The sequence below is a fragment of the Hyla sarda genome, chromosome 10, assembly GCF_029499605.1.
Source record: "Hyla sarda isolate aHylSar1 chromosome 10, aHylSar1.hap1, whole genome shotgun sequence".
Classification (NCBI taxonomy): domain Eukaryota; kingdom Metazoa; phylum Chordata; class Amphibia; order Anura; family Hylidae; genus Hyla; species Hyla sarda.
Window position 1 is genome coordinate 7,185,548 of NC_079198.1, and position 26,468 is coordinate 7,212,015.

A 26,468-nucleotide genomic window follows, 5' to 3' on the forward strand; every position below is an offset into this window, starting at 1 on the left:
CCGCATCGCGAATCGCATCCCGGCTGGCAGCGGGATCGCAGCGCCCCGGGTCAGAGGACGTGACCGGAGCGCTGCAGCGGAGAGAGAGAAGCGAGCGCTCCGGGGAGGAGCGGGGACCCGGAGCGCTCGGCGTAACAGTTCTCCTCTTATTCCTAGTTCTCATCATTGTTCCCCTCTTATTCCTAGTTCTCATCATTGTTCCCCTCTTATTCCTAGTTCTCATCATTGTTCTCCTCTCATTCCTAGTTCTCATCATTACTCCCTTCTCATTCCTAGTTCTCATCATTGTTCTCCCCTTATTCCTAGTTCTCATCATTGTTCTCCCCTAATTCCTAGTTCTCATCATTGTTCTCCCCTTATTCCTAGTTCTCATCATTGTTCTCCCCTTATTCCTAGTTCTCATCATTGTTCTCCCCTAATTCCTAGTTCTCATCATTGTTCTCCTCTCATTCCTAGTTCTCATCATTACTCCCTTCTCATTCCTAGTTCTCATCATTGTTCTCCCCTTATTCCTAGTTCTCATCATTGTTCTCCCCTTATTCCTAGTTCTCATCATTGTTCTCCCCTCTTATTCCTAGTTCTCATCATTGTTCTCCTCTTATTCCTAGTTCTCATCATTACTCCCCTCTCATTCCTAGTTCTCATCATTGTTCTCCCCTTATTCCTAGTTCTCATCATTGTTCTCCTCTTATTCCTAGTTCTCATCATTGTTCTCCTCTTATTCCTAGTTCTCATCATTACTCCCCTCTCATTCCTAGTTCTCATCATTGTTCTCCTCTTATTCCTAGTTCTCATCATTGTTCTCCTCTTATTCCTAGTTCTCATCATTGTTCTCCTCTTATTCCTAGTTCTCATCATTGTTCTCCCCTTATTCCTAGTTCTCATCATTGTTCTCCTCTTATTCCTAGTTCTCATCAATACTCCCTTCTCATTCCTAGTTCTCATCATTGTTCCCCTCTCATTCCTAGTTCTCATCATTGTTCCCTTCTCATTCCTAGTTCTCATCATTACTCCACTCTCATTCCTGGTTCTCATCATTGTTCTCCCCTTATTCCTAGTTCTCATCATTGTTCCCCTCTTATTCCTAGTTCTCATCATTGTTCCCTTCTCATTCCTAGTTCTCATCATTGTTCCCCTCTTATTCCTAGTTCTCATCATTGTTCCCCTCTTATTCCTAGTTCTCATCATTGTTCCCTTCTCATTCCTAGTTCTCATCATTGTTCTCCCCTTATTCCTAGTTATCATCATTACTCCCTTCTCATTCCTAGTTCTCATCATTGTTCCCCTCTTATTCCTAGTTCTCATCATTGTTCTCCCCTTATTCCTAGTTCTCATCATTGTTCCCCCCTTATTCCTAGTTCTCATCATTGTTCCCCTCTTATTCCTAGTTCTCATCATTGTTCTCCCCTTATTCCTAGTTCTCATCATTGTTCTCCCCTTATTCCTAGTTCTCATCATTGTTCCCCCCTTATTCCTAGTTCTCATCATTGTTCCCCTCTTATTCCTAGTTCTCATCATTGTTCTCCCCTTATTCCTAGTTCTCATCATTACTCCCTTCTCATTCCTAGTTCTCATCATTACTCCCTTCTCATTCCTAGTTCTCATCATTGTTCTCCCCTTATTCCTAGTTCTCATCATTACTCCCTTCTCATTCCTAGTTCTCATCATTACTCCCTTCTCATTCCTAGTTCTCATCATTGTTCTCCTCTTATTCCTAGTGTCATTCATGTTTCCTATTTCATTTCCAGTACCCAGTATGGCTCCCACTCTCGTTCCTGGTCTAATCTTGACACCTAAGTGACAATCTTCATGCTCCCTTGTTCAGCAATCGCACAGGTTGTTCAATGGGCTGCAGCCACCCTCCTCCTCCTCCACCTCCTCCTCCACCTCTTCCTCCTCCTCTTCGTCCTCCTCCGCCTCTTCCTCTTTCTCCTCCTCCTCTTCCTCCGCCTCCTCTGCCTCTTCCTCCTCCTCCTCCGCCTCTTCCTCCTCCACCTCTTCCTCCTCCTCCACCTCTTTCTCCTCCTCCTCTGCTTCTTCCTCCTTCTCTTCCTCCTCCTCCTCTGCCTCTTCCTCCTCCTCTGCCTCCTCCTCTTCCTCCTCCTCCTCTTCCTCCTCTCCCTCCTCCTCCGCCTCTTCCTCTCCTATAACAATTGTAATACTCCATCTTCCTCAGCTGCTTCTGTTCCAATGATCCATCTCTCATCCTATGTGGTTTGCGGTTCTCCTCCTTTTGCTTGGGTCACATGATGTGACACAGTTCGGTTCTTCACCCAGATCATCTACAATGTTTGGTCTTATTAAAGGGGTTTCCCAACTTCAGGGCGGCAATGGCTGCTGCTTCCCTCCAGCTGCTAAGAAGGACAATACAGATAGTAACACTATATACAGGAATTATTATATATACAATGTACTAGTATATACAGGAATTGTTATATATACAATGTAATAGTATATACAGGAATTGTTATATATACAATGTACTAGTATATACAGGAATTTTATATACACAATGTACTAGTATATACAGGAATTGTTATATACACAATGTACTAGTATATACAGGAATTGTTATATATACAATGTAATAGTATATACAGGAATTGTTATATATACAATGTACTAGTATATACAGGAATTGTTATATATACAATGTACTAGTATATACAGGAATTGTTATATATACAATGTACTAGTATATACAGGAATTGTTATATATACAATGTACTAGTATATACAGGAATTGTTATATATACAATGTACTAGTATTTACAGGAATTGTTCTATATACAATGTACTAGTATTTACAGGAATTGTTATATATACAATGTACTAGTATATACAGGAATTGTTATATACACAATGTACTAGTATATACAGGAATTTTATATACACAATGTACTAGTATATACAGGAATTGTTATATACACAATGTACTAGTATATACAGGAATTGTTATATACACAATGTACTAGTATATACAGGAATTGTTATATACACAATGTACTAGTATATACAGGAATTGTTATATACACAATGTACTAGTATATACAGGAATTGTTATATACACAATGTACTAGTATATACAGGAATTGTTATATACACAATGTACTAGTATTTACAGGAATTGTTATATACACAATGTACTAGTATATACAGGAATTGTTATATATACAATGTACTAGTATATACAGGAATTGTTATATACACAATGTACTAGTGTATACAGGAATTGTTATATACACAATGTACTAGTATATACAGGAATTGTTATATATACAATGTACTAGTATATACAGGAATTGTTATATACACAATGTACTAGTATATACAGGAATTGTTATATACACAATGCACTAGTATATACAGGAATTGTTATATACACAATGTACTAGTATATACAGGAATTGTTATATACACAATGTAATAGTATATACAGGAATTGTTATATACACAATGTACTAGTATATACAGGAATTGTTATATACACAATGTACTAGTATATACAGGAATTGTTATATACACAATGTACTAGTATATACAGGAATTGTTATATACACAATGTACTAGTATATACAGGAATTTTATATACACAATGTACTAGTATATACAGGAATTGTTATATACACAATGTACTAGTATATACAGGAATTGTTATATACACAATGTACTAGTATATACAGGAATTGTTATATACACAATGTACTAGTATATACAGGAATTGTTATATATACAATGTACTAGTATTTACAGGAATTGTTATATACACAATGTACTAGTATATACAGGAATTGTTATATACACAATGTACTAGTATATACAGGAATTGTTACATACACAATGCACTAGTATATACAGGAATTGTTATATACACAATGTACTAGTATATACAGGAATTGTTATATACACAATGTACTAGTATATACAGGAATTGTTATATACACAATGTACTAGTATATACAGGAATTGTTATATACACAATGTACTAGTATATACAGGAATTGTTATATATACAATGTACTAGTATATACAGGAATTGTTATATATGCAATGTACTAGTATATACAGGAATTGTTATATACACAATGTACTAGTATATACAGGAATTGTTATATATACAATGTACTAGTATATACAGGAATTGTTATATACACAATGTACTAGTATATACAGGAATTGTTATATATACAATGTACTAGTATATACAGGAATTGTTATATACACAATGCACTAGTATATACAGGAATTGTTATATACACAATGTACTAGTATATACAGGAATTGTTATATATACAATGTACTAGTATATACAGGAATTGTTATATACACAATGTACTAGTATATACAGGAATTGTTATGTATACAATGTACTAGTATATACAGATATTGTTATATATACAATGTACTGGTATATACAGGAATTGTTATATATACAATGTACTAGTATATACAGGAATTGTTATGTATACAATGTACTAGTATATACAGATATTGTTATATATACAATGTACTGGTATATACAGGAATTGTTATATATACAATGTACTAGTATATACAGGAATTGTTATGTATACAATGTACTAGTATATACAGATATTGTTATATATACAATGTACTGGTATATACAGGAATTGTTATATATACAATGTACTAGTATATACAGGAATTGTTATATATACAATGTACTAGTATATACAGATATTGTTATGTATACAATGTACTAGTATATACAGGAATTGTTATATATACAATGTACTAGTATATACAGGAATTGTTATGTATACAATGTACTAGTATATACAGGAATTGTTATATATACAATGTACTAGTATATACAGATATTGTTATATATACAATGTACTACTATATACCGGAATTGTTATATATACAATGTACTAGTATATACAGGAATTGTTATGTATACAATGTACTAGTATATACAGATATTGTTATATATACAATGTACTAGTATATACAGGAATTGTTATGTATACAATGTACTAGTATATACAGGAATTGTTATATATACAATGTACTAGTATATACAGATATTGTTATATATACAATGTACTAGTATATACAGGAATTGTTATATATACAATGTACTAGTATATACAGGAATTGTTATATATACAATGTACTAGTATATACAGATATTGTTATATATACAATGTACTAGTATATACAGGAATTGTTATATATACAATGTACTAGTATATACAGGAATTGTTATGTATACAATGTACTAGTATATACAGGAATTGTTATATATACAATGTACTAGTATATACAGGAATTGTTATATACACAATGTACTAGTATATACAGATATTGTCACATATACAATGTACTACTATATACCGGAATTGTTATATATACAATGTACTAGTATATACAGGAATTGTTATATATACAATGTACTAGTATATACAGGAATTGTTATGTATACAATGTACTAGTATATACAGATATTGTTATATATACAATGTACTAGTATATACAGGAATTGTTATGTATACAATGTACTAGTATATACAGATATTGTTATATATACAATGTACTAGTATATACAGGAATTGTTATATATACAATGTACTAGTATATACAGGAATTGTTATATATACAATGTACTAGTATATACAGATATTGTTATATATACAATGTACTAGTATATACAGGAATTGTTATATATACAATGTACTAGTATATACAGGAATTGTTATGTATACAATGTACTAGTATATACAGGAATTGTTATATATACAATGTACTAGTATATACAGATATTGTTATATATACAATGTACTAGTATATACAGGAATTGTTATGTATGCAGTGCTGTAGTATATACTGAATTGTTATATGTGCGGTGCTCTAGTATATACTTGTAGGTTTGCAAAAAAGATGAAACTTCAGTTATTTCAAGTATATATATATATGAATGTAGAATAATATGACATATCCTGACCTTTTATCATGTTTCGGGTAATAAGCCAGATATGTGATTTCTGTTCCTTTGTGTTCTGCAGGTGCGGCCTTCATACTGGTCAGTGCGTATAAATTACCACCAACTAGTGAGTATTCTACATTGTGTATTATTATTATTATTATACATTGTGTATTATTATTATTATTATTATACATTGCAATTATTATTGTATTATTATTATTATCATTAATAATTAATAATAATAATGTATGTTTATTTATTTATTTATTTTAAATTGGAAAAGGAGAGGGGGGATGACTTATATTTTTAAAAATATTTATTCTATTTATTCTGGGTTTTAGACATACTATGCTAGAAGGGGGTGTGGCTTAGAGGAAATTGGGTGTTATGTCACAGAAAGAGCTTAGATGAAAAGTGGGTGTGATGTCACAAGTGGGCCGGCCTTAGATGGGATGTGAGTGTAATGTCATAGGAAGGGCGTGGCTTCGATGGAAAGTAGTTATGATGTCACAGTTAGGGCGTGGCTTAGATGGAAAGTAGTTATGATGTCACAGTTAGGGTGTGGCTTAGAAGGAAAGAAGTTATGATGTCACAGTTAGGGTGTGGCTTAGGCTGCTTTCACACTATTAAAATATCTCCGTACTGAACTTTCGTCATACATATTTATTTATTTATATTTTTGCCTTTTAGAACAACTGTTGGTAAAATAAAATTGTCTCCACGGTGTAGACCACCATGGTATAATAATAATATACACCCTATATGAGTCCCAGAAAGTCCTGCCTTATGTAACTGTACGTCTCTTTTATATATAATCAGGGACGTTAAAAAAAAGGGCACTTCACTGTGTGCATTATGTCAATCTTTAGATACTGACCCCAAATTAATCCAAACAGCCTCCCCCCTCCACACACACTGCCCCTCTATATACAGTACTGCTCCTTATATCCTCTATATCAGTGGTCTCCAACCTGCGGACCTCCAGATGTTGCAAAACTACAACTCCTAGCATGCTCGGACAGCTGTTGGCTGTCCGGGCATGCTGGGAGTTGTAGTTTTGCAACATCTCTCTATCCCTATATACTGCTCCCTATGTCACACACATATACTGCTCCCTATCCCCCCTATATACTGCTCACTATGTCACACACATATACTGCTCCCTATCCCCCCTATATACTGCTCCCTATGTCACACACATATACTGCTCCCTATCCCCCCTATATACTGCTCACTATGACCTCACCACCCCCACATACATTGGTTTCTACACCTTACCCGCTCCCTTCATATTCCCCCGTTTACCTCCTCTTCCTCTGTGTACTAGGTCCTGAAAGGTCCTTAAAGGGGTACTCCAATGGAAAACGTTTTTTTTTTTGTTTAAATCAACTGGTGCCAGAAAGTTAAACAGATTTGTAAATTACTTCTATTAAAAAATCTTAATCCTTCCAGTACTTTTTAGCAGCTGTATGCTACAGGGGAAGTTCTTTTCTTTTTCAATTTCTTTTTTGTCTTGTCCACAGTGCTCTCTGCTGACACCTCTGTCCGTCTCAGGAACTGTCCAGAGCAGCATAGGTTTGTAATGGGGATTTTCTCCTGCTCTGGACAGTTCCTGATTCGGACATCAGTTGTCAGCAGAGAGCGCTGTGGACAAGACAAAAAAGAAATTAAAAAAGAAAAGAATTTCCTCTGTAGTATACAGCTGCTAAAAAGTACTGGAAGGGGAAAGATTTTTTAATAGAAGTAATCTACAAATCTGTTTAACTTTCTGGCACCAGTTGATTAAAAAAAGAAAAAAAACGTTTTCCACTCGAGTACCCCTTTAAAGGTCCTGTAACAGTGTTTGTGCTGCTCTTTGGTCTCTGTGCAGCCCACACAGCTATAGGACAACATTTCCATTATTGCAACCTGCAGCATTTGCGCAAATCATGGCACAATGCAATAATAGGGCATCAAAGGGCAGGGGATCAAGCCCCCTTTTAGGTCTATGTTTGCATGTCCCTGTATATACCGTATATACTCGAGTATTAGCCATTCCGAATATAAGCCGAGACTCCTAATTTCACCCCAAAAACCTAGGAAAAGTTATTGACTCGACTATAAGCCTAGGGAGCGAAATACATCATCCCCCATGTCATCATCCCCCCCTGTCATCATCCAGACCCCCGTCATCATCACCCTGTCATTATCCCCCCTGTCATCATCCCCCCTGTCATCATCCAGACTCCCGTCATCATCACCCTTGTCATTATCCCCCCTGTCATCATCCCCCCTGTCATCATCCAGACTCCCGTCATCATCACTCCCGTCATCACCACCCCGTCATAATCCCCCTCGTCATCATCCCCCTCGTCATCATCCCCTCGTCATTATCACCCTCATCATCATCACCCTGTCATTATCACCCCGTGATCATCATAATGTCATTATCACCCTCGTCATCATCCCCCCCCCTTCATCATCACCGTCTGTCAATCCCTTCATCATCATCCAGACCCCCCTTTTGTTTTCTACTCACCTCCCCAGTTGTTGCTTTCTCGGTGGGAAGGAAGGGTAAGCTGGTACGGGCTGTCCAGCTTTGGCCCCCTATGCTGCAGGGACCGTCCGGTGGGGAGGGTTAGTCGTTCCGGGCTGTCCATCCATCTTCACCGGGAGGCCCTCTTCTCCGCTCCCAGCCAGCCACGGACTAGGGACGTTGCATTGACGACGATGCGCAGGGACATCCGTGCACAGCAGACGTCTATGACGTCCCTGCGCATGAACGTCCCTGGGCGGTGGCGTCAATGCAGCATCACTAGTTCGGGGCTGGCCGGGAGCGGTGAAGATGGATGGACAGCCCGGAACGACTAACCCTCCCCACCGGACGGTCCCTGCAGCATAGATGGCCGAAGATGGATGGCCTGGCCCATTCCCTCACAGCAAGGCCAGCTAAGTTTTTGTTCACTCGAGTCTAAGCCGAGGGGGGAGTTTCAGCACAAAAAATCGTGCTGAAAAACTCAGCTTATACTCGAGTATATACGGTAAAGTATTTTTTCCATCTCCTCCTCTTCTCACATTTTTTTTATTTATTTTGCAGCCCCCGCTATAGACTGTGGACCGGACAAAGTGTTCAAAGACTGCGGGACGGCCTGTCCTCTGAACTGCACCCACACCAAACCGGTGCCCTGCATTAAGATCTGTAAGTCCGGCTGCTTCTGTAAGGAAGGATTAGTGGAGCTGGAAGATTCATGTGTAGAGAAGGAGAAATGTGAGTCCTGCACCGGGAACACCACGTACACAGGATGCGGCACCACGTGCCTCACCACCTGCAGAAGTCGGCCCGATGAGCCCATAAGGTGCACCGCACAATGTTACATAGGCTGCCAGTGTAAACCGGGGTACGTGCTCCTGGATGAAGAGAAGAAGATATGTGTCCTGCCTGAGGATTGTCCCAAGGACTGAATTATAGGAAAACCCTGGAGCTCCCCCTGAGGACGCCACATGTGTAACTTTTTCTTTACTCTACGGTCGGATTTTGTGTTTTTGTTTCAAAATAAAATAAAAACAGGATACATCAAATTAGCAGTAAAATCCAAATAAAAGCAACACGGTTGACGCGTTTCGGGTACGCCGACCCTTAAGGGTCGGCGTACCCGAAACGCTTCAACCGTGTTGCTTTTATTTGGCTTTTACTGCTGATCTGATGTGTCCTGTTTTAAATCATCCGCAATAAACAGTGCAAAAACCTGCAGCATTTTTTGTGACGTTTTTCACTGCTTTTTGTAACTGTGTTTTTTTTTTTTTAACACTTTCTATGGTTGAATGTCACTTAAAAGTCCATAATAAAATTGAAAAAAAAATATGCATATATATATGTTTTTCTTTCGTAGAATCAGTGATGTTCTTTTCACAATGCAGCAAGTTGTGGATGTTTTTTTTTTCAGGTGTTTTTCCACAAGCTTCTCTATAGGACTTAAAGGGGAACTCCAATGGAAAACACACACATATATATATATATATATATATATATATATATATATATATATATATATCTATCTATCTATCTATATATATATATATATATATATATATACATATATTCTTTTTTTTTTTTTTAATCAACTGGTGCCCGAAAGTTATACAGATTTGTAAAAAATCGTAATCCTTCCAGTACTTATCAGCTGCTGTCTGCTCCACGGGAAGTTCTTTTCTTTTTGAACTTCCTTTCTGTCTGACCACAGTGCTCTCTGCTGACACCTCTGTCCATTTTAGGAACTGTCCAGAGTAGGAGCAAATCCCCATAGCAAACCTCTCCTGCTCTGGACAGTTCCTGACATGGTGAGAGGTGTCAGCAGAGAGCACTGTGGTCAGACTGGAAAGAACTACACAACTTCCTGTGGAGCATACAGCAGCTGATAAGTACTGGAAGGATTAAGATTTTGAAATAGAAGTAAATTACAAATCTGTTTAACTTTCTGGCACCAGTTGATTAAAAAACAAAATGTTTTCCAGCAGAGCACCCCTTTAAAGTGTAACTCCAGCGTTGGTCTTCCACCCGTTGCGCAAAGATCAGTGTGGAGAGACGCGGGTCACTCTGGGAAGCACAGTTGTCAAGGCAACCGTATGCCGCCCAGCGAGTTCTGTGCATGGTTCCTGTTTATCAGAAAAGGACTGCCCGGGGCCCAGCTCTCTTGGTGCCCTGCACAATCTCTGTGCAATGACACTGTCATTCTCCGCACTAAGCAGTGGTCAATATTACGTGGGCCGTATATTTATAGACCTTGAGCGCTAGTTCTTTTGTCTTTCTCACCATTTTACTTTTACACTTACGGTTCAGTGTCTCACTAGCTGCTCGGTCTTCGTTTTATCAGGATCGGGGATCCATCCCCGCTTCTCCTTTCTTTTTAAAAAGTTAAAAGGTTGTTAAAAGTTTGATGTAAATCGCTTTTGATTTCAGTAAATGCTGCAAACACAACAAATGACAATTTTCAGTTCTTTACAACCTATAAAGTGTTTTAAAACTTATATTTTAGAGCAGCGCATTGTAAGTTTTTTATGCTTCAAAAAAATCCTGTTATCATTAGAAAGTTTGTTCAATAAAATTAGAATTGCACTCTTAAAGGGGTACTACGGTGGAAAACTTTTTTTTTTTTTTTAAATCATCTGGTGCCAGAAAGTTAAACAGATTTGTAAATGAATTACTCTATTAAAAAATCTTAATCCTTCCAGTTCTTATTAGCTGCTGAATACTACAGAGGAAATTATTTTCTTTCTGGAACACAGAGCTCTCTGCTGACATCATGACCACAGTGCTCTCTGCTGACATATCTGTCCATTTTAGGAACTGTCCAGAGCAGCATATGTTTTCTATTGGGATTTTCTCCTACTCTGGACAGTTCTTAAAGGGGTACTCCCGTGGAAAACTTTTTTTTTTTTTTTTTTTTATATCAACTGGTGCCAGAAAGTTAAACAGATTTGTAAATTACTTCTATTAAAAAATCTTAATCCTTCAAGTACTTAGTAGCTGCTGAATACTACAGAGGAAATGGTTTTCTTTTTGGAACACAGAGCTCTCTGCTGACATCCCGAGCAAAGTGCTCTCTGCTGACATCTCTGTCCATTTTAGGAACTGTCCAGAGCAGCATATGTTTGCTATGGGTATTTTCTCCTACTCTGGACAGTTCTTAAAATGGACAGAGATGTCAGCAGAGAGCACTGTGCTCCAAAAAGAAAACCATTTCCTCTGTAGTATTCAGCAGCTAATAAGTACTGGAAGGATTAAGATTTTTTAATAGAAGTAATTTAAGTCAAGAGGCTTCAGCGCCAGAATTTTAAACTGTGAAAAAAAAATCATATTAGCGCAGGGGAAAAACACAATAAATGTATTATAAGTGTAAAAAAAATATATTTTTACAAAGGACATGTAAATAAATGTTTAACCAACCAATAATTAAAAATGTAACATATATAACAATAAATGTAAACATTAAAAAAAAAATTATTCGAATGAACACGCTGAATTATACATTAAAGGGGTACTCCACCGAAAAATATCTCATCCCCTATCCAAAGGAGACGGGATAAGATGTCTGATCGTGGGGGTCGCGGCAGCCGGGCCGGCAGCGGCGGCGTACGGAACACGGAAGCTTAAAGCTTCCGTGTTTGTTACATAACACCACGCCCCCTCCATTCACATCTATGGGAGGGGGCGTGACGGCTACTACGTAGCCGTCACGCCTCCTCCCATAGATGTGAATGGAGGTGGCGTGGTGGCAGTAGTCGCCAGTCATCCGGCATGGAGCGGAGTTCACTTCGTGCACCAGATGACTGGGGTGCCAACCCGGAGATCATGGGGTTCCCCAGCGGCAGGACCCCTGCGATCAGACATTTTATCCACCAATGGAACAATGGTGTTGGCCAGGCCAATAGGTGTGATTACTGCCCTGGAGATTGTGACTACCTGTTAAAGGTGCCCCCGCACCCCCCCCCCCCCCCCCAATGACTATGTGTGGACAATTTACATACAGGGTGAGACAGTTCTCAAAGTCCTTCTTTTTCACAGGAAAGTTTGCTAAAGAAGATTTCTGGAAAGAAGCGGCCTGTAATACGAAGTGCACCTGTAAGGACGGCAAAGTGTGCTGCAAAAAGGAGGCCTGCCCCGAGTCCACCACCTGCGAAGCCTCCGGATCCTTCTTCACCTGCAAGATAAAGGATCAGGAGATCTGCTACTAAGATGGCCGACCTCCCCACCGCCCCGACCTTGTGTGCCCTAAAAAGTCTGACGCTCAACCTCTTTACTAGTGCTCATGGTTTCCAACAAGCAGTCAGCGGCCACCAAAACTACAAGACCCCCAGAGGTCACATGACGAGGGGAGGAGACTCTTGTTATCCTTCTTCCCTTTTGTGGTGGAGACCCCTTTATTGTCTATGGTGCCCCCCTCATATCCTCCCCCATTAGTCACTATGTAATCCGATAATAAACCACCCAGATAACCGTTGCTATGGGATACAGCATAAGTACTTCAAATACCTGTCACCATAGCAACACATACTATGTACTGATTAGATGTGGAACATCATGTGACCAATAAAATGCTTCTGACCAGACATGGTGTTCTCTGTACCTCGGCCTCTCTCTGTAGTAATTCTAAACACCGGTATATGCAGCCTTGTATACTATTACAGAATCTATTCATATGTCTTGTTTTGTCCCTGTTGCTTAGCAACCCCTTCACTTCCTGTTTAGGGGACTACCATTTGAGTCCTTGTTGCCATATGAAGTGGTCACAGGAGATTCTATGGTGATGGGGTGAGGTAATATGTCCTGTTCGTGACGCCATAAATAGGGTTGTGCACATTGACTGTATTGTAAGTGAATAATGAGGCTTGTAGTCTCACGTGGCTGGAGTGGGGCATTGTCACTATGAAGATTACCACAAATCCATATTACAATAAAGCTCTATTCCTAACACAAGGCCCCCCGGAAATAAAACCTCAAAAGCCAGGGTTTATGGAAAACAACTACTTTCTTCTTGAAACAGTACAGTACAAATACTTTGGTAACGTTGCGTTGTGATTTTTGTAAAGTTCTTTAGAATACACTTTGACTTCGGTAGATAGCATGTATTTGTCCTAGTGATAGCTGTCCTTGAGAGAGTTTTGCTTGTACCTGTGGTTCTACTTTGGTGTAGTACAAGCTGATGTCCTATTAATCTGAGGATGCTGACAAGAATGTTCCATTGTGAACATGTGCAAGGATCCCTACTCACTTACGGTTAGGGCCGTATTCACAAGGCCATCCCCGAATGTTCTATCGGTTACTATCTAGGCCTGGTCTGTAGGATTAGGTATCTAGTTCTTCGTTGTAATGGGGGCTGTAGAATTTGTCTCTCCCAAAGGCTTCCACTTCTTTTCACCGTTTGGGTAAACTGTTTACCCGTTGGGTAAAAGTGGGACTAACTGGCCAGGAAACTTGTCTTGGGATAGCGCTGGTGAAGTTACGGCCTTTTAAGGTAAAGGTGAGCTTAAAGGGGTACTCCGCCCCTAGACATCTTATCCCCTATCCCCAATCTCGGCTGCGGCACCCCAGACATCCGGTGCACGGAGCGAAACTTTGCTCCATGCCAGATGACTGGCAACGTGGGGCGGAGGCTTGTGATGTCACGGCCACGCCACGCTCGTGCCGTCACGACCACACCCCCTCAACGCAAGTCTATGGGAGGGGGCGTGACGGACGTCACGCCCCCTCCCATAGACTTGCATTGAGGGGGCGTGGCATCATAAGCGGCATGCGGCCATGATGTCACAAGCCTCTGGCGCTGCTTCCGATGCTCTAAACGAATGTCGGGTGCAGCAGGGAGATCATGTAGGTCACCAGCGGCAGGACCCCCGCAATCAGACATTTTATCCTCTATCCTTTGGATAGGGGTTAAGATGTCTAGGGGTGGTGTACCCCTTTAACCTGGGCCACACCTGAGGCTTTCTTGTGCCGAGTCGCCTAGGCCATGTTCACCACACGACCGGAAACGGGTGGAATTTTCTGGGCAGACATTGATTCAGCGGCTCTAGGACCGCTGGGAAATGCGCCATTCCTGCCCACCTAGTGCGATGTTGAATTTAGGGATGGCAGAGTATAAGGTAAGGGGTTACACTTTAGGGATAGGCTTAAGGGTAGGTTACTAACCCTAACTTGGATATATACAAGTAATGTACTCGTGTATCTCCAGGCTCTTCTATAGAGATACATGGAGGGGGTGTTGAGAGCCGGAACTGCGCATTTTTGGTCACTTCATATACCATAAAAAAAATCTATAAAAAGGGATCAAAAAGTCCCATCAAAACAAAAATGGTACAGACGAAAACTACAAATCACGGTTTAAAAAAAATGACCCTCATACATCCCTGTATGCGGAAAAATAAAAAGTTATAGGGGTCAGAAGAGGACAATTTTAAAGGGGTACTCCGGAGGAATTTTTTTTTTTTTTTTAAATCAACTGGTGCCAGAAAGTGAAACAGATTTGTAAATTACTTCTGTTTAAAAATCTTAATCCTTCCAGTACTTATCAGCTGCTGTATGCTCCACGGGAAGTTGTGAAGTTCTTTTCAGTCTGACCACAGTGCTCTCTGCTGACACCTCTGTCCGTGTCAGGAACTGTCCAGCGTAGGAGCAAATCCCCATAGCAAACCTCTCCTGCTCTGGACAGTTCCTGACACGGACAGAGGTGTCAGCAGAGAGCACTGTGGTCAGACTGAAAAGAAATTCAAAAAAGAAAAGAACTTCCTGTTGGTCATACAGCAGCTGATAGGTACCGGAAGGGTTAAGATTTTTACAGTAAATTACAAATCTTCTTAACTTTCTGGCACAAGTTGATAAAAAAAAAAAAATGTTTTCCAGCGGAGTACCCCTTTAAGGTCTTACATGAACCTGGAGCCAGGTCTGGTGCCAAGGATGAGGGGTGGCATTGCCTCAATGGGATTAGTGGGGGCCCCAACTGCTGGATTTATTCTGAAACCTCATAGAAACCTTCATCCATATCATGGTCTGAGCTTGTGAAGGGTTATTGGGGGGATTCCTAAGACTGGTGGAGACCTCCTTTAGTTCCTTCTCTATCCCCAGCCTGGGCAGACGTCTCTTCCGCTTAAACAAAACATTTATATAAGGAAAACTAAAGACAATAAGGTATTTTATTTACCTAGTAAACACCGGGCTCGATATTAAGAGGACAAGGAAAGGTGTGAACAGGAGGATGAGCCCAAGATGTTGGGAAATCGTCCGTATCATGTAATAGGATCGAAACGCCGCGAGTCATCCGAGTCATTGGCATTTTATTTTATTTCCTCCATGGCACTGATGGCACTGATGGCACTGATGGCATTGGGATATGACTTGAGGGACTTTGGATACGTTCCCCCTATTACCTAAACCCCCCCTTTAAAGAAAGCCCCTTATTATAACTCCCACATCCCACAACAAGAGGTACTCTGCCCCCTAGACATCTTATCCCCTATCAAAAGGATAAGGGGATAAGATGTCTGATTGCGGGGGTCTGACTGCCTCTGGGGACCCCCACGATCTCAGCTGCGGAACCACAGACATCCGGTGAATGGAGCAAACTTCACTCCGTGCCGGATGACTGGCAATGTGAGGCGGAGGCACGTGATGTCATGACCGGACCCCGCTTGTGACGTCACGGCCATGCCCCCTTCAATGCAAGTCTATGGGAGGGGGCGTGACGCCCCCTCCCATAGACTTGCATTGAGGGGGCATGGCCGTGACATCACAAGCAGGGCGCGGCCGCGAAATCACGAGCCTCTGGCGCTTCACCCGACTCTCTAAACGAACGATGACTGCAGCAGGAAGATCATGGGGGTCCCCAGCTGCGGGAACCTTCACGATCAGACATCTTATCCCCTTATCCTTTGGATAGGGGAGAAGATGTCTAGGGGTGGAGTACCCCTTTAAATGTGTCTAAATCCATAAAACACAGGGTAAACCTCTAATGGAGTAATCCGCTATGTGGCTCGGTGGTTAGCACTAAAGTTTAGCAGCGCTGGGGTTTGTGGGTTCAAATCCCACCAAGGACAAGTACTTCAAAGAGTTTGTCTGTTCCTCCTGTATTTACATGGGATTTCTCCAAAACGCCTACTGATAGGTGAATTTGGTATATAGACAAGGAGTGAGGACAAGCTCTGTACAGCGCTGCAGAATAAGTTGGTGCTATATAAAGGATTTATGACGAGTGGTTTGGTGGACAGTCGACCTCAGTCCGTTCACATACGTAATGTAAGGAGCTCAGTTATTCTCAGTCTAATCTAAACCTATCAATAATGACCGAGCTCATGGTTTATGGTAAAAACAATAGATTCACTTTGAATCATCTTTATTGTATATTTATCAATAGAAAATTATATTTCATTTCATATATATTCAGATTAGCCAAAACTTTCTCGTTGCAAAGAATTACACCTCTCCTCTTCTTTTATTCGTAGTTTTATAAGTTTCTTCTTCCATAATTATTGTAATATTTCAAACTTGAAACCCGGAGTAAATATTATGGGGTTTATTTACTAACGACATTCTGACTATTTTTTCTCGGCTTCTGCACCCAAATTGTGTGCGACACAATTTGGGACCAGAAAAGCCAAAACCCTCCATTTCACATGAAATCCCAAAAAGGGGGGCGTGGTCACAGGAGAAAGTGGCGTGTTTCTGACAACAGGGGCGTGTCACCGACAGTTTTGAAAAATCCCAACATATTTACTAAGGTTTCCACAGAAATTATGGTGGATTTGAGCCGAGGAAAACCCGACAGATCAGAGCAGCAAACCATTGGGAAAAGTGCAAAATGTAGGGAAACATTAGTAAATACCTTGTGAAAATACCTGTTGGTAATCAAAACCCACAAAGAAAACTCCACTCTTAGTAAATAAATCCCAATGTCTTCTATTCTGCAGCAAATTCCCTTTGGCCAATATCCACCACCACACAAAGTAGTATTAGTCCTTGTGACTTATGGATTATCACCGCCATGGCCAGGATAAGCAGAAACTGAGTCCTTGAACATGACACATTGCCCAACTGCCAAGTACGTGTAACATGTCCAAGAAAGACATTGCCTGACTGCAAAGTACGTGTAACATGTCCGAGAGAGACATTTTCTGACTGCCAAGTACGTGTAACATGTCCGAGAGAGACATTTTCTGACTGCCAAGTACGTGTAACAGGTCCGAGAGAGACATTGCCTGACTGCCAAGTACGTGTAACAGATCCAATAGAGACATTGCCTGACTGCCAAGTACGTGTAACAGATCTGATAGAGACATTGCCTGACTGCCAAGTACGTGTAACAGATACGATGGAGAAATTTCTGACTGCCAAGTACATGTAACAGATCCGATAGAGGCATTGCCTGACTGCCAAGTACATGTAACAGATCCGATAGACATTGCCTGACTGCCAAGTACGTATAACAGATCTGATAGACATTACCTGACTGCCAAGTACGTGTAACAGATCCGATAGAGACATTGCCTGACTGCCAAGTACGTGTAACAGATCCGATAGAGACATTGCCTGACTGCCAAGTACGTGTAACAGATCCGATAGACATTGCCTGACTGCCAAGTACGTGTAACAGGTCCAAGAGAGACATTTCCTGACTGCCAACTGCCAAAGGCGTTTCATCTATGCTTTTAATTCTCACCATCTCATTGATTTTTAAAGCATGAAATACATTTTTTGTGTTTTCATACCATTATTCTATATTTTTCGGGGGAGCTGGATTTCCTTTTCCTTCTTGGATTCTAGATCTAATAGAGACATTGCCCGACTGCCAAGTACGTGTAACAGATCCGAGAGAGACATTGCCTGACTGCCAAGTATGTGTAACAGGTCCGAGAGAGACATTGCCTAACTGCCAAGTAGATAGAGACATTGCTTGACTGTAAATATATAGGGGCGTGGGTATTGTTGGGCTCCACATTAAAGCCACAATTTGAATACAGATCACCCAGCATAAATCATAAGTACTAAGACTGCCAAATATGTGTAACAGGTCCGAGAGAGACATTGCCTGACTGCCAAGTACGTGTAACAGGTCCGATAGACATTACCTGACTGCCAAGTGCATGTAACAGATCCAATAGAGACATTACCTGACTGCCAAGTGCATGTAACAGATCCGATAGAGACATTGCCTGACTGCCAAGTACGTGTAACAGATCCGATGGAGACATTTTCTGACTGCCAAGTACATGTAACAGATCCGATAGAGACATTTTATGACTGCCAAGTATGTGTAACAGATCCGATAGAGACATTGCCTGACTGCCAAGTACTTGTAACAGGTCCGAGAGAGACATTGCCTGACTGCCAAGTACGTGTAACAGATACGATGGAGACATTTTCTGACTGCTAAGTACATGTAACAGATCCGATAGAGGCATTGCCTGATTGCCAAGTACGTGTAACAGATCCGATAGAGACATTGCCTGACTGCCAAATACATGTAACAGATCTGATAGAGACATTGCCTGACTGCCAAGTACGTGTAACAGGTCCGAGAGGGACATTGCCTGACTGCCAAGTACGTGTAACAGATACGATGGAGACATTTCTGACTGCCAAGTACATGTAACAGATCCGATAGAGGCATTGCCTGACTGCCAAGTACATGTAACAGATCCGATAGACATTGCCTGACTGCCAAGTACGTATAACAGATCTGATAGACATTACCTGACTGCCAAGTACGTGTAACAGATCCGATAGAGACATTGCCTGACTGCCAAGTACGTGTAACAGATCCGATAGAGACATTGCCTGACTGCCAAGTACGTGTAACAGATCCGATAGACATTGCCTGACTGCCAAGTACGTGTAACAGATCCGATAGACATTGCCTGACTGCCAAGTACGTGTAACAGATCCGATAGAGACATTGCCTGACTGCCAAGTACGTGTAACAGATCCGATAGAGACATTGCCTGACTGCCAAGTACGTGTAACAGATCCGATAGACATTGCCTGACTGCCAAGTACGTGTAACAGACCCGATAGAGACATTGCCTGACTGCCAAGTACGTGTAACAGATCCGATAGACATTGCCTGACTGCCAAGTACGTGTAACAGATCTGATAGAGACATTGCCTGACTGCCAAGTACATGTAACAGATACTATGGAGACATTGCCTGACTGCCAAGTACGTGTAACAGATCCGATAGAGACATTGCCTGACTGCCAAGTACGTGTAACAGATACTATGGAGACATTGCCTGACTGCCAAGTACATGTAACAGATACTATGGAGACATTGCATCACTGCCAAGTACGTGTAACAGATCCGATAGAGACATTGCCTGATGGCCAAGTACGTGTAACAGGTCTAACAGATCACATCCATTTTCCATATTTTTCAAAGTTGACACATACCGCTGGTTCTGAGGTACCTGTCCTGGTCCATAAACTATACTGGTAACTTCCCAATAAGCCATTTTTGACCCACATGTTAGTCTTTAACATCATTTCCAATACAGACTTCATCTTTAACTCTTTAGGACAAACTCAGGATATACTATCTATAACGTATCAAGGTGGAAGTCATCTCCTTCTGCTTGACCGGTTTCAGACAAGATTAATAGGGTTGTTATGTAAAATTTTAGACAAATCTATCAAGGTGTTTTCATGTTACCACAGAACGGAGACAATGCGAAGAGTAGACGCCACTTCTGCAGGTGTAATGTAACCTGGCACATACATCAGTATATATATATAATTCATCCCATGGGTGACGTTATCATTGGCTCCGACTTCAGCCCTAAAGCATAAGGAAGTATTACACAATCGTACATGTTGACATTTTATGGCTCAATGTATAGTCGGAAACAAAACACAGGTTTTAATGCAAGAAAATGTTGCAAGATCCTGGAAAGCACGCACCCCATCATATATAATGCTGCAGATCCAGAGCCCGGGATCAGCAGAAGAGCAGATCACACAGGTAAGTGTCCGCTTCACCTCAGCTACAACACGGATCCAGACAGAAATAATCGCTGACACACTGTAACAAACCCTGCACAGATCTCAGTCCAGTTAATCCTGAATTAACTGATTGTATTTAGTCTTTTACAGGAAGAATTACATAAGGAGACATGACGCCCATCTCGCTGCTGCTGTTGGGATCTCTGAGTGAGTTGTCGTATTTATTAATCTCTTATTTCTGTCCTTTATGTGTAGAGAAGATTTTCACCTTTAGGATACGTTCTCACGTACGCAGATTTGATGCGCAGGATTTTCTGCTGCTGATGTCAGTGTAAACTAAATGACTGAGCACCGCTTCTAATCGGCAGTTACAAATCCTGCATCAAATCTGCGCAGGATCCTGTATGTGTGAACGCACACTTATAAGTTTTTATCTACAGAAAATGTTGAATAACTTTTATTTTTCCAATACTTTGCTTTACTTCTAGTCCCTATTATGGCTCCTCTCTCATTCCTGGTCCCAAGTAAGGCTCCCCATCTCATTTCCAGTCCTCAGAATAGTTATACTTTCATTTCTAGTCCCATCATGGCTTCCATTACAAATTTAGTCCCCAACATGTCTCTCCTATGTTTTCTTTTCCTCAGCATCTTACTACTCATCTCCATCAGTATCCCCCCTCATTCCTAATCCTCAGCATGTCTCTCCTCTCATTCCTAGTCCTCAGCATGTCTCTCCTCTCATTCCTAGTCCTCAGCATGTCTCTCCTCTCATTCCTCGTCCTCAGCATGTCTCTCCTCTCATTCCTGGTCCTCAGCATGTCTCTCCTCTCATTCCTCGTCCTCAGCATGTGTCTCCTCTCATTCCTAGTCCTCAGCATGTCCCTCCTCTCATTCCTAGTCCTCAGCATGTCTCTCCTCTCATTCCTAGTCCTCAGCATGTCTCTCCTCTCATTCCTCGTCCTCAGAATGTCTCTCCTCTCATTCCTAGTCCTCAGCATGTCTCTCCTCTCATTCCTAGTCCTCAGCATGTCTCTCCTCTCATTCCTGGTCCTCAGCATGTCTCTCCTCTCATTCCTCGTCCTCAGCATGTCTCTCCTCTCATTCCTAGTCCTCAGCATGTCCCTCCTCTCATTCCTAGTCCTCAGCATGTCCCTCCTCTCATTCCTAATCCTCAGCATGTCTCTCCTCTCATTCCTAGTCCTCAGCATGTCTCTCCTCTCATTCCTAGTCCTCAGCATGTCTCTCCTCTCATTCCTAGTCCCCAGCATGTCTCTCCTCTCATTCCTTGTCCTCAGCATGCCTCTCCTCTCATTCCTTGTCCTCTGCATGCCTCTTCTCTCATTCCTTGTCCTCGCCATGTCTCTCCTCTCATTCCTTGTCCTCACCATGTCTCTCCTCTCATTCCTAGTCCCCAGCATGTCTCTCCTCTCATTCCTTGTCCTCAGCATGTCTCTCCTCTCATTCCTTGTCCTCACCATGTCTCTCCTCTCATTCCTTGTCCTCAGCATGTCTCTCCTCTCATTCCTCGCCCTCACCATGTCTCTCCTCTCATTCCTTGTCCTCAGCATGTCTCTCCTCTCATTCCTCGCCCTCACCATGTGTCTCCTCTCATTCCTTGTCCTCAGCATGTCTCTCCTCTCATTCCTTGTCCTCAGCATGTCTCTCCTCTCATTCCTAGTCCTCAGCATGTCTCTCCTCTCATTCCTCATCCTCACCATGTCTCTCCTCTCATTCCTTGTCCTCAGCATGTCTCTCCTCTCATTCCTAGTCCCCAGCATGTCTCTCCTCTCATTCCTTGTCCTCAGCATGTCTCTCCTCTCATTCCTAATCCTCAGCATGTCTCTCCTCTCATTCCTAGTCCCCAGCATGTCTCTCCTCTCATTCCTAATCCTCAGCATGTCTCTCCTCTCATTCCTAGTCCTCAGCATGTCTCTCCTCTCATTCCTAGTCCCCAGCATGTCTCTCCTCTCATTCCTAGTCCTCAGCATGTCTCTCCTCTCATTCCTAGTCCTCAGCATGTCTCTCCTCTCATTCCTAGTCCCCAGCATGTCTCTCCTCTCATTCCTAGTCCTCAGCATGTCTCTCCTCTCATTCCTAGTCCTCACCATGTCTCTCCTCTCATTCCTTGTCCTCAGCATGTCTCTCCTCTCATTCCTCATCCTCAGCATGTCTCTCCTCTCATTCCTAGTCCTCAGCATGTCTCTCCTCTCATTCCTTGTCCTCAGCATGTCTCTCCTCTCATTCCTAGTCCTCAGCATGTCTCTCTTCTCATTCCTAGTCCTCAGCATGTCTCTCCTCTCATTCCTAGTCCCCAGCATGTCTCTCCTCTCATTCCTAGTCCTCAGCATGTCTCTCCTCTCATTCCTAGTCCTCAGCATGTCTCTCCTCTCATTCCTAGTCCCCAGCATGTCTCTCCTCTCATTCCTAGTCCTCAGCATGTCTCTCCTCTCATTCCTAGTCCTCACCATGTCTCTCCTCTCATTCCTTGTCCTCTGCCTCTTCCTCCTCCTCTTCCTTCCCCTCCACCTCTTCATATACAGGAATTGTTATGTATACAATGTATTAGTATATACAGGAATTGTTATATATACAATGTACTAGCATATACAGGAATTGTTATATATACAATGTACTAGTATATACAGGAATTGTTATATATACAATGTACTAGTATATACAGGAATTGTTATATATGTAATGTACTAGTATATACAGGAATTGTTATATATACAATGTACTAGTATATACAGGAATTGTTATATATACAATGTACTAGTATATACAGGAATTGTTATATATACAATGTACTAGTATATACAGGAATTGTTATATATACAATGTACTAGCATATACAGGAATTGTTATATATACAATGTACTAGTATATACAGGAATTGTTATATATGTAATGTACTAGTATATACAGGAATTGTTATATATACAATGTACTAGTATATACAGGAATTGTTTTATATACAATGTACTAGTATATACAGGAATTATTATACATACAACGTATTAGTATATACAGGAATTGTTATGTATGCAGTGCTGTAGTATATACTGAATTGTTATATGTGCGGTGCTCTAGTATATACTTGTTGGTTTGCAACAAAGATGAACCTCCAGTTATTCGTGTATATATATATTTATGATATGACATATCCTGACCTTTTATCATGTTTCGGGTAATAAGCCAGATATGTGATTTCTGTTCCTTTGTGTTCTGCAGGTGCGGCCTTCATACTGGTCAGTGCGTATAAATTACCACATGCTAGTGAGTATTCTACATTGTGTATTATTATTATTATACATTGTGTATTATTATTATTATACATTGTGTATTATTATTATTATTATTATACATTGCAATTATTATAGTATTATTATTATCATTATTAATAATAATAAATGTTTATTTATTTATTTAAATGGGAAAAGGAGGGGGGATAACTTATATTTTTAAAAATATTTATTCTATTTATTCTGGGTTTTAGACATACTATGCTAGAAGGGGGTGTGGCCTAGAGGAAATTGGGTGTTATGTCACAGGAAAAGTGTGGCTTAGATGAAAAGTGAGTGTGATGTCACAGGTGGGCCGGCCTTAGATGCGATGTGAGTGTAATGTCAAAGGATGGGTGTGGCTTAGATGGAAAGTAGTTGTGATGTCACAGTTAGGGTGTGGCTTAGATGGAAAACGGGTGTGATGTAGGTAGGGTGTGTCTTAGATGGAAAGTGATTGTGACATCACAGGTAGGGCGTGGCATAAGATGCTGCTAATTTGCAGTTAAACTGCACCAACTTTCATGTACAATGTTGGCGCAAATGAAGACAAACAGTAACCACATTTTTAGTAGTTTTTAGTCTAAAATGAACCATATAGCAGGGGCCACTGGGAAACATCTCTGCACCGCCTGGTGTATGTATAGGTGCAGTAGTCTGTCTCCTCTATTTATATGTTGCACACGTGTGTGTTTTTATGTTTATATTAACACTTATTTATATGTTCTATATCTGGGGCCATTCATGATTTAGTTATGCTGCCCCTGGATCGCTAGTTACGCCCACGATTAATGCAACGCAAAACAATTATGGAAACAGGACACGACCAGCATTTTTGGAATCTATAATAAAAAAAATAAAAAGAAAAGAGCAAATATGTCTAATTTATTTATTGCGCTAATTCTTGCTCTGTCCTCTGTGTCCCATAGTCGGGGCTATGACTGGGTCAGAGTGACATTGCATCCATAGTCATGTAATTATTCGTGATCATGTGACTCCTGGATTGTCGTCCTATAATATTTAGTGCTGGTAAAAAAAAAAAAAACTCCAATGGCTCCAGTGCTCCCCCTAGTGTAAAGAAACAGGAATGCATTGAAAGCGTTCACAGCAAGTCTGCAGAGTAATGTGAGGTTTCCATGCATATATATATATATTAAGTTGTATCTCTTTCTGGCTCCAGAAAGTTAAACAGATTTGTAAATTACTTCTGTTAAAAAATCTTAATTCCTTCAGTACTTACGAGCTGCTGAAGTTGAGTTTTTTTTTTCTGTCTAAGTACTCTCTGATGACACCTGTCTCGGGAACTCCAGAAAGTTAAACAGATTTGTAAATTACTTCTGTTAAAAAATCAGAGGAAATTCTTGGAACACAGCGCTCTCTGCTGACACCTCTGTCCATTTCAGGAACTGTCCAGAGCAGCATATGTTTTCTATGGGGATTTTCTCCTACTCTGGACAGTTCCTAAAATGGACAGAGATGTCAGCAGAGAGCACTGTGCTCGTGATGTCAGCAGAGAGCTCTGTGTTCCAAAAAGTAAATATTAATTTCCCCTGCAGTATTCAGCAGCTAATAAGTACTGGAAGGGTTAAGATTTTTTAATAGAAGTAATTTACAAATCTGTTTAACTTTCTGGCACCAGTTGATTAAAAAAAAAAAAAAAAAGTTTTCCACCGGAGTACCCCTTTAAAGGTCCTGTAACAGTGTTTGTGCTGCTCTATGGTCTCTCTGCACACAGCTAATACGCATTTGCGCAAATCGTGGCACAAAGTAATAATAGGGCATCGAAGGGCAGGGGATCAAGCCCCCTTTTAGGTATTTGTGTGCACGTCCCTATATATAATGTCTTTTTTCCATCTCCTCCTCTTCTCACATCTTTTGATTTATTTTGCAGCCCCCGCTATAGACTGTGGACCGGACAAAGTGTTCAATGACTGCGGGACGGCCTGTCCTCTGACCTGCGCCCAGCCCAATCCGGTGCCCTGCATTGAGATCTGTAAGTCCGGCTGCTTCTGTAAGGAAGGATTAGTGGAGCTGGAAGGTTCATGTGTAGAGAAGGAGAAATGTCCGACTTGCACCGGGAACACCACGTACACAGGATGCGGCACCACGTGCCCCACCACCTGCAGCAGTCGGCCCGATGAGCCCAAAATGTGCATCGCACAATGTTACATAGGCTGCCAGTGTAAACCGGGGTACGTGCTCCTGGATGAAGAGAAGAAGATATGTGTCCTGCCTGAGGATTGTCCCAAGATCTAAATTATAGGAAAACCCTGGAGCTCCCCCTGAGGACGCCACATGTGTAACTTTTTCTTTACAGTTGGATTTTGTGTGTTTGTTTCAAAAGAAAATAGAAAAAAAACAGGATACATCCAAATAAAAGCTACACGGTTGACGCGTTCGGCGTACCCGAAACGCGTCAACCGTGTCGCTGTTATTTGGATTTTACAGCTAATTTGATGTATCCTGTTTTTATTTTAATTTTCTTAAGGGTGGGCGTACCCGAAACGCGTCAACCGTGTCACTGAGGACGCTATATGTGTAACTCTTTCTTTACTTTTTGTGTGTTTGTTTCAAAAGAAAAAAAAAAAAAAAAAACAGGATACAACAAATCAGCAGTAAAATCCAAATAAAAGCGACACGGTTGACGCGTTTTGGGTACGCCGACCCTCCCCGAAACGCGTCATCCGTGTATCTTTTATTTGGATTTTACTGCTGATTTGATGTATCCTGTTTTTTTTTTCTTAAGGGTAGGCGTACCCAAAACGCGTCAACCGTGT

General features: G+C 41.0%; 1 protein-coding gene across 5 annotated transcripts in view; it reads left to right on the top strand.

Moving 5' to 3' along the window:
- Positions 1-26,203, top strand: part of LOC130293751 (von Willebrand factor-like) — a 35,696-nt gene extending 9,493 nt beyond the window's left edge. For 2 of the 5 annotated variants that reach the window (XM_056542810.1, XM_056542811.1), the window contains 2 exons: positions 6,030-6,074; positions 9,027-9,510. In XM_056542810.1, coding sequence (XP_056398785.1) covers positions 6,030-6,074; positions 9,027-9,391 — 410 coding nt within the window. In that variant the 3' untranslated portion in view covers positions 9,392-9,510. Of the gene's footprint in view, positions 1-2,142; positions 2,376-6,029; positions 6,075-9,026; positions 9,511-24,207; positions 24,329-25,582 lie in introns of those variants that run through there. The other 3 variants (XM_056542809.1, XM_056542808.1, XM_056542812.1) reach the window with 3 other exon arrangements.
- Positions 26,204-26,468: the final 265 nt, after the last annotated feature.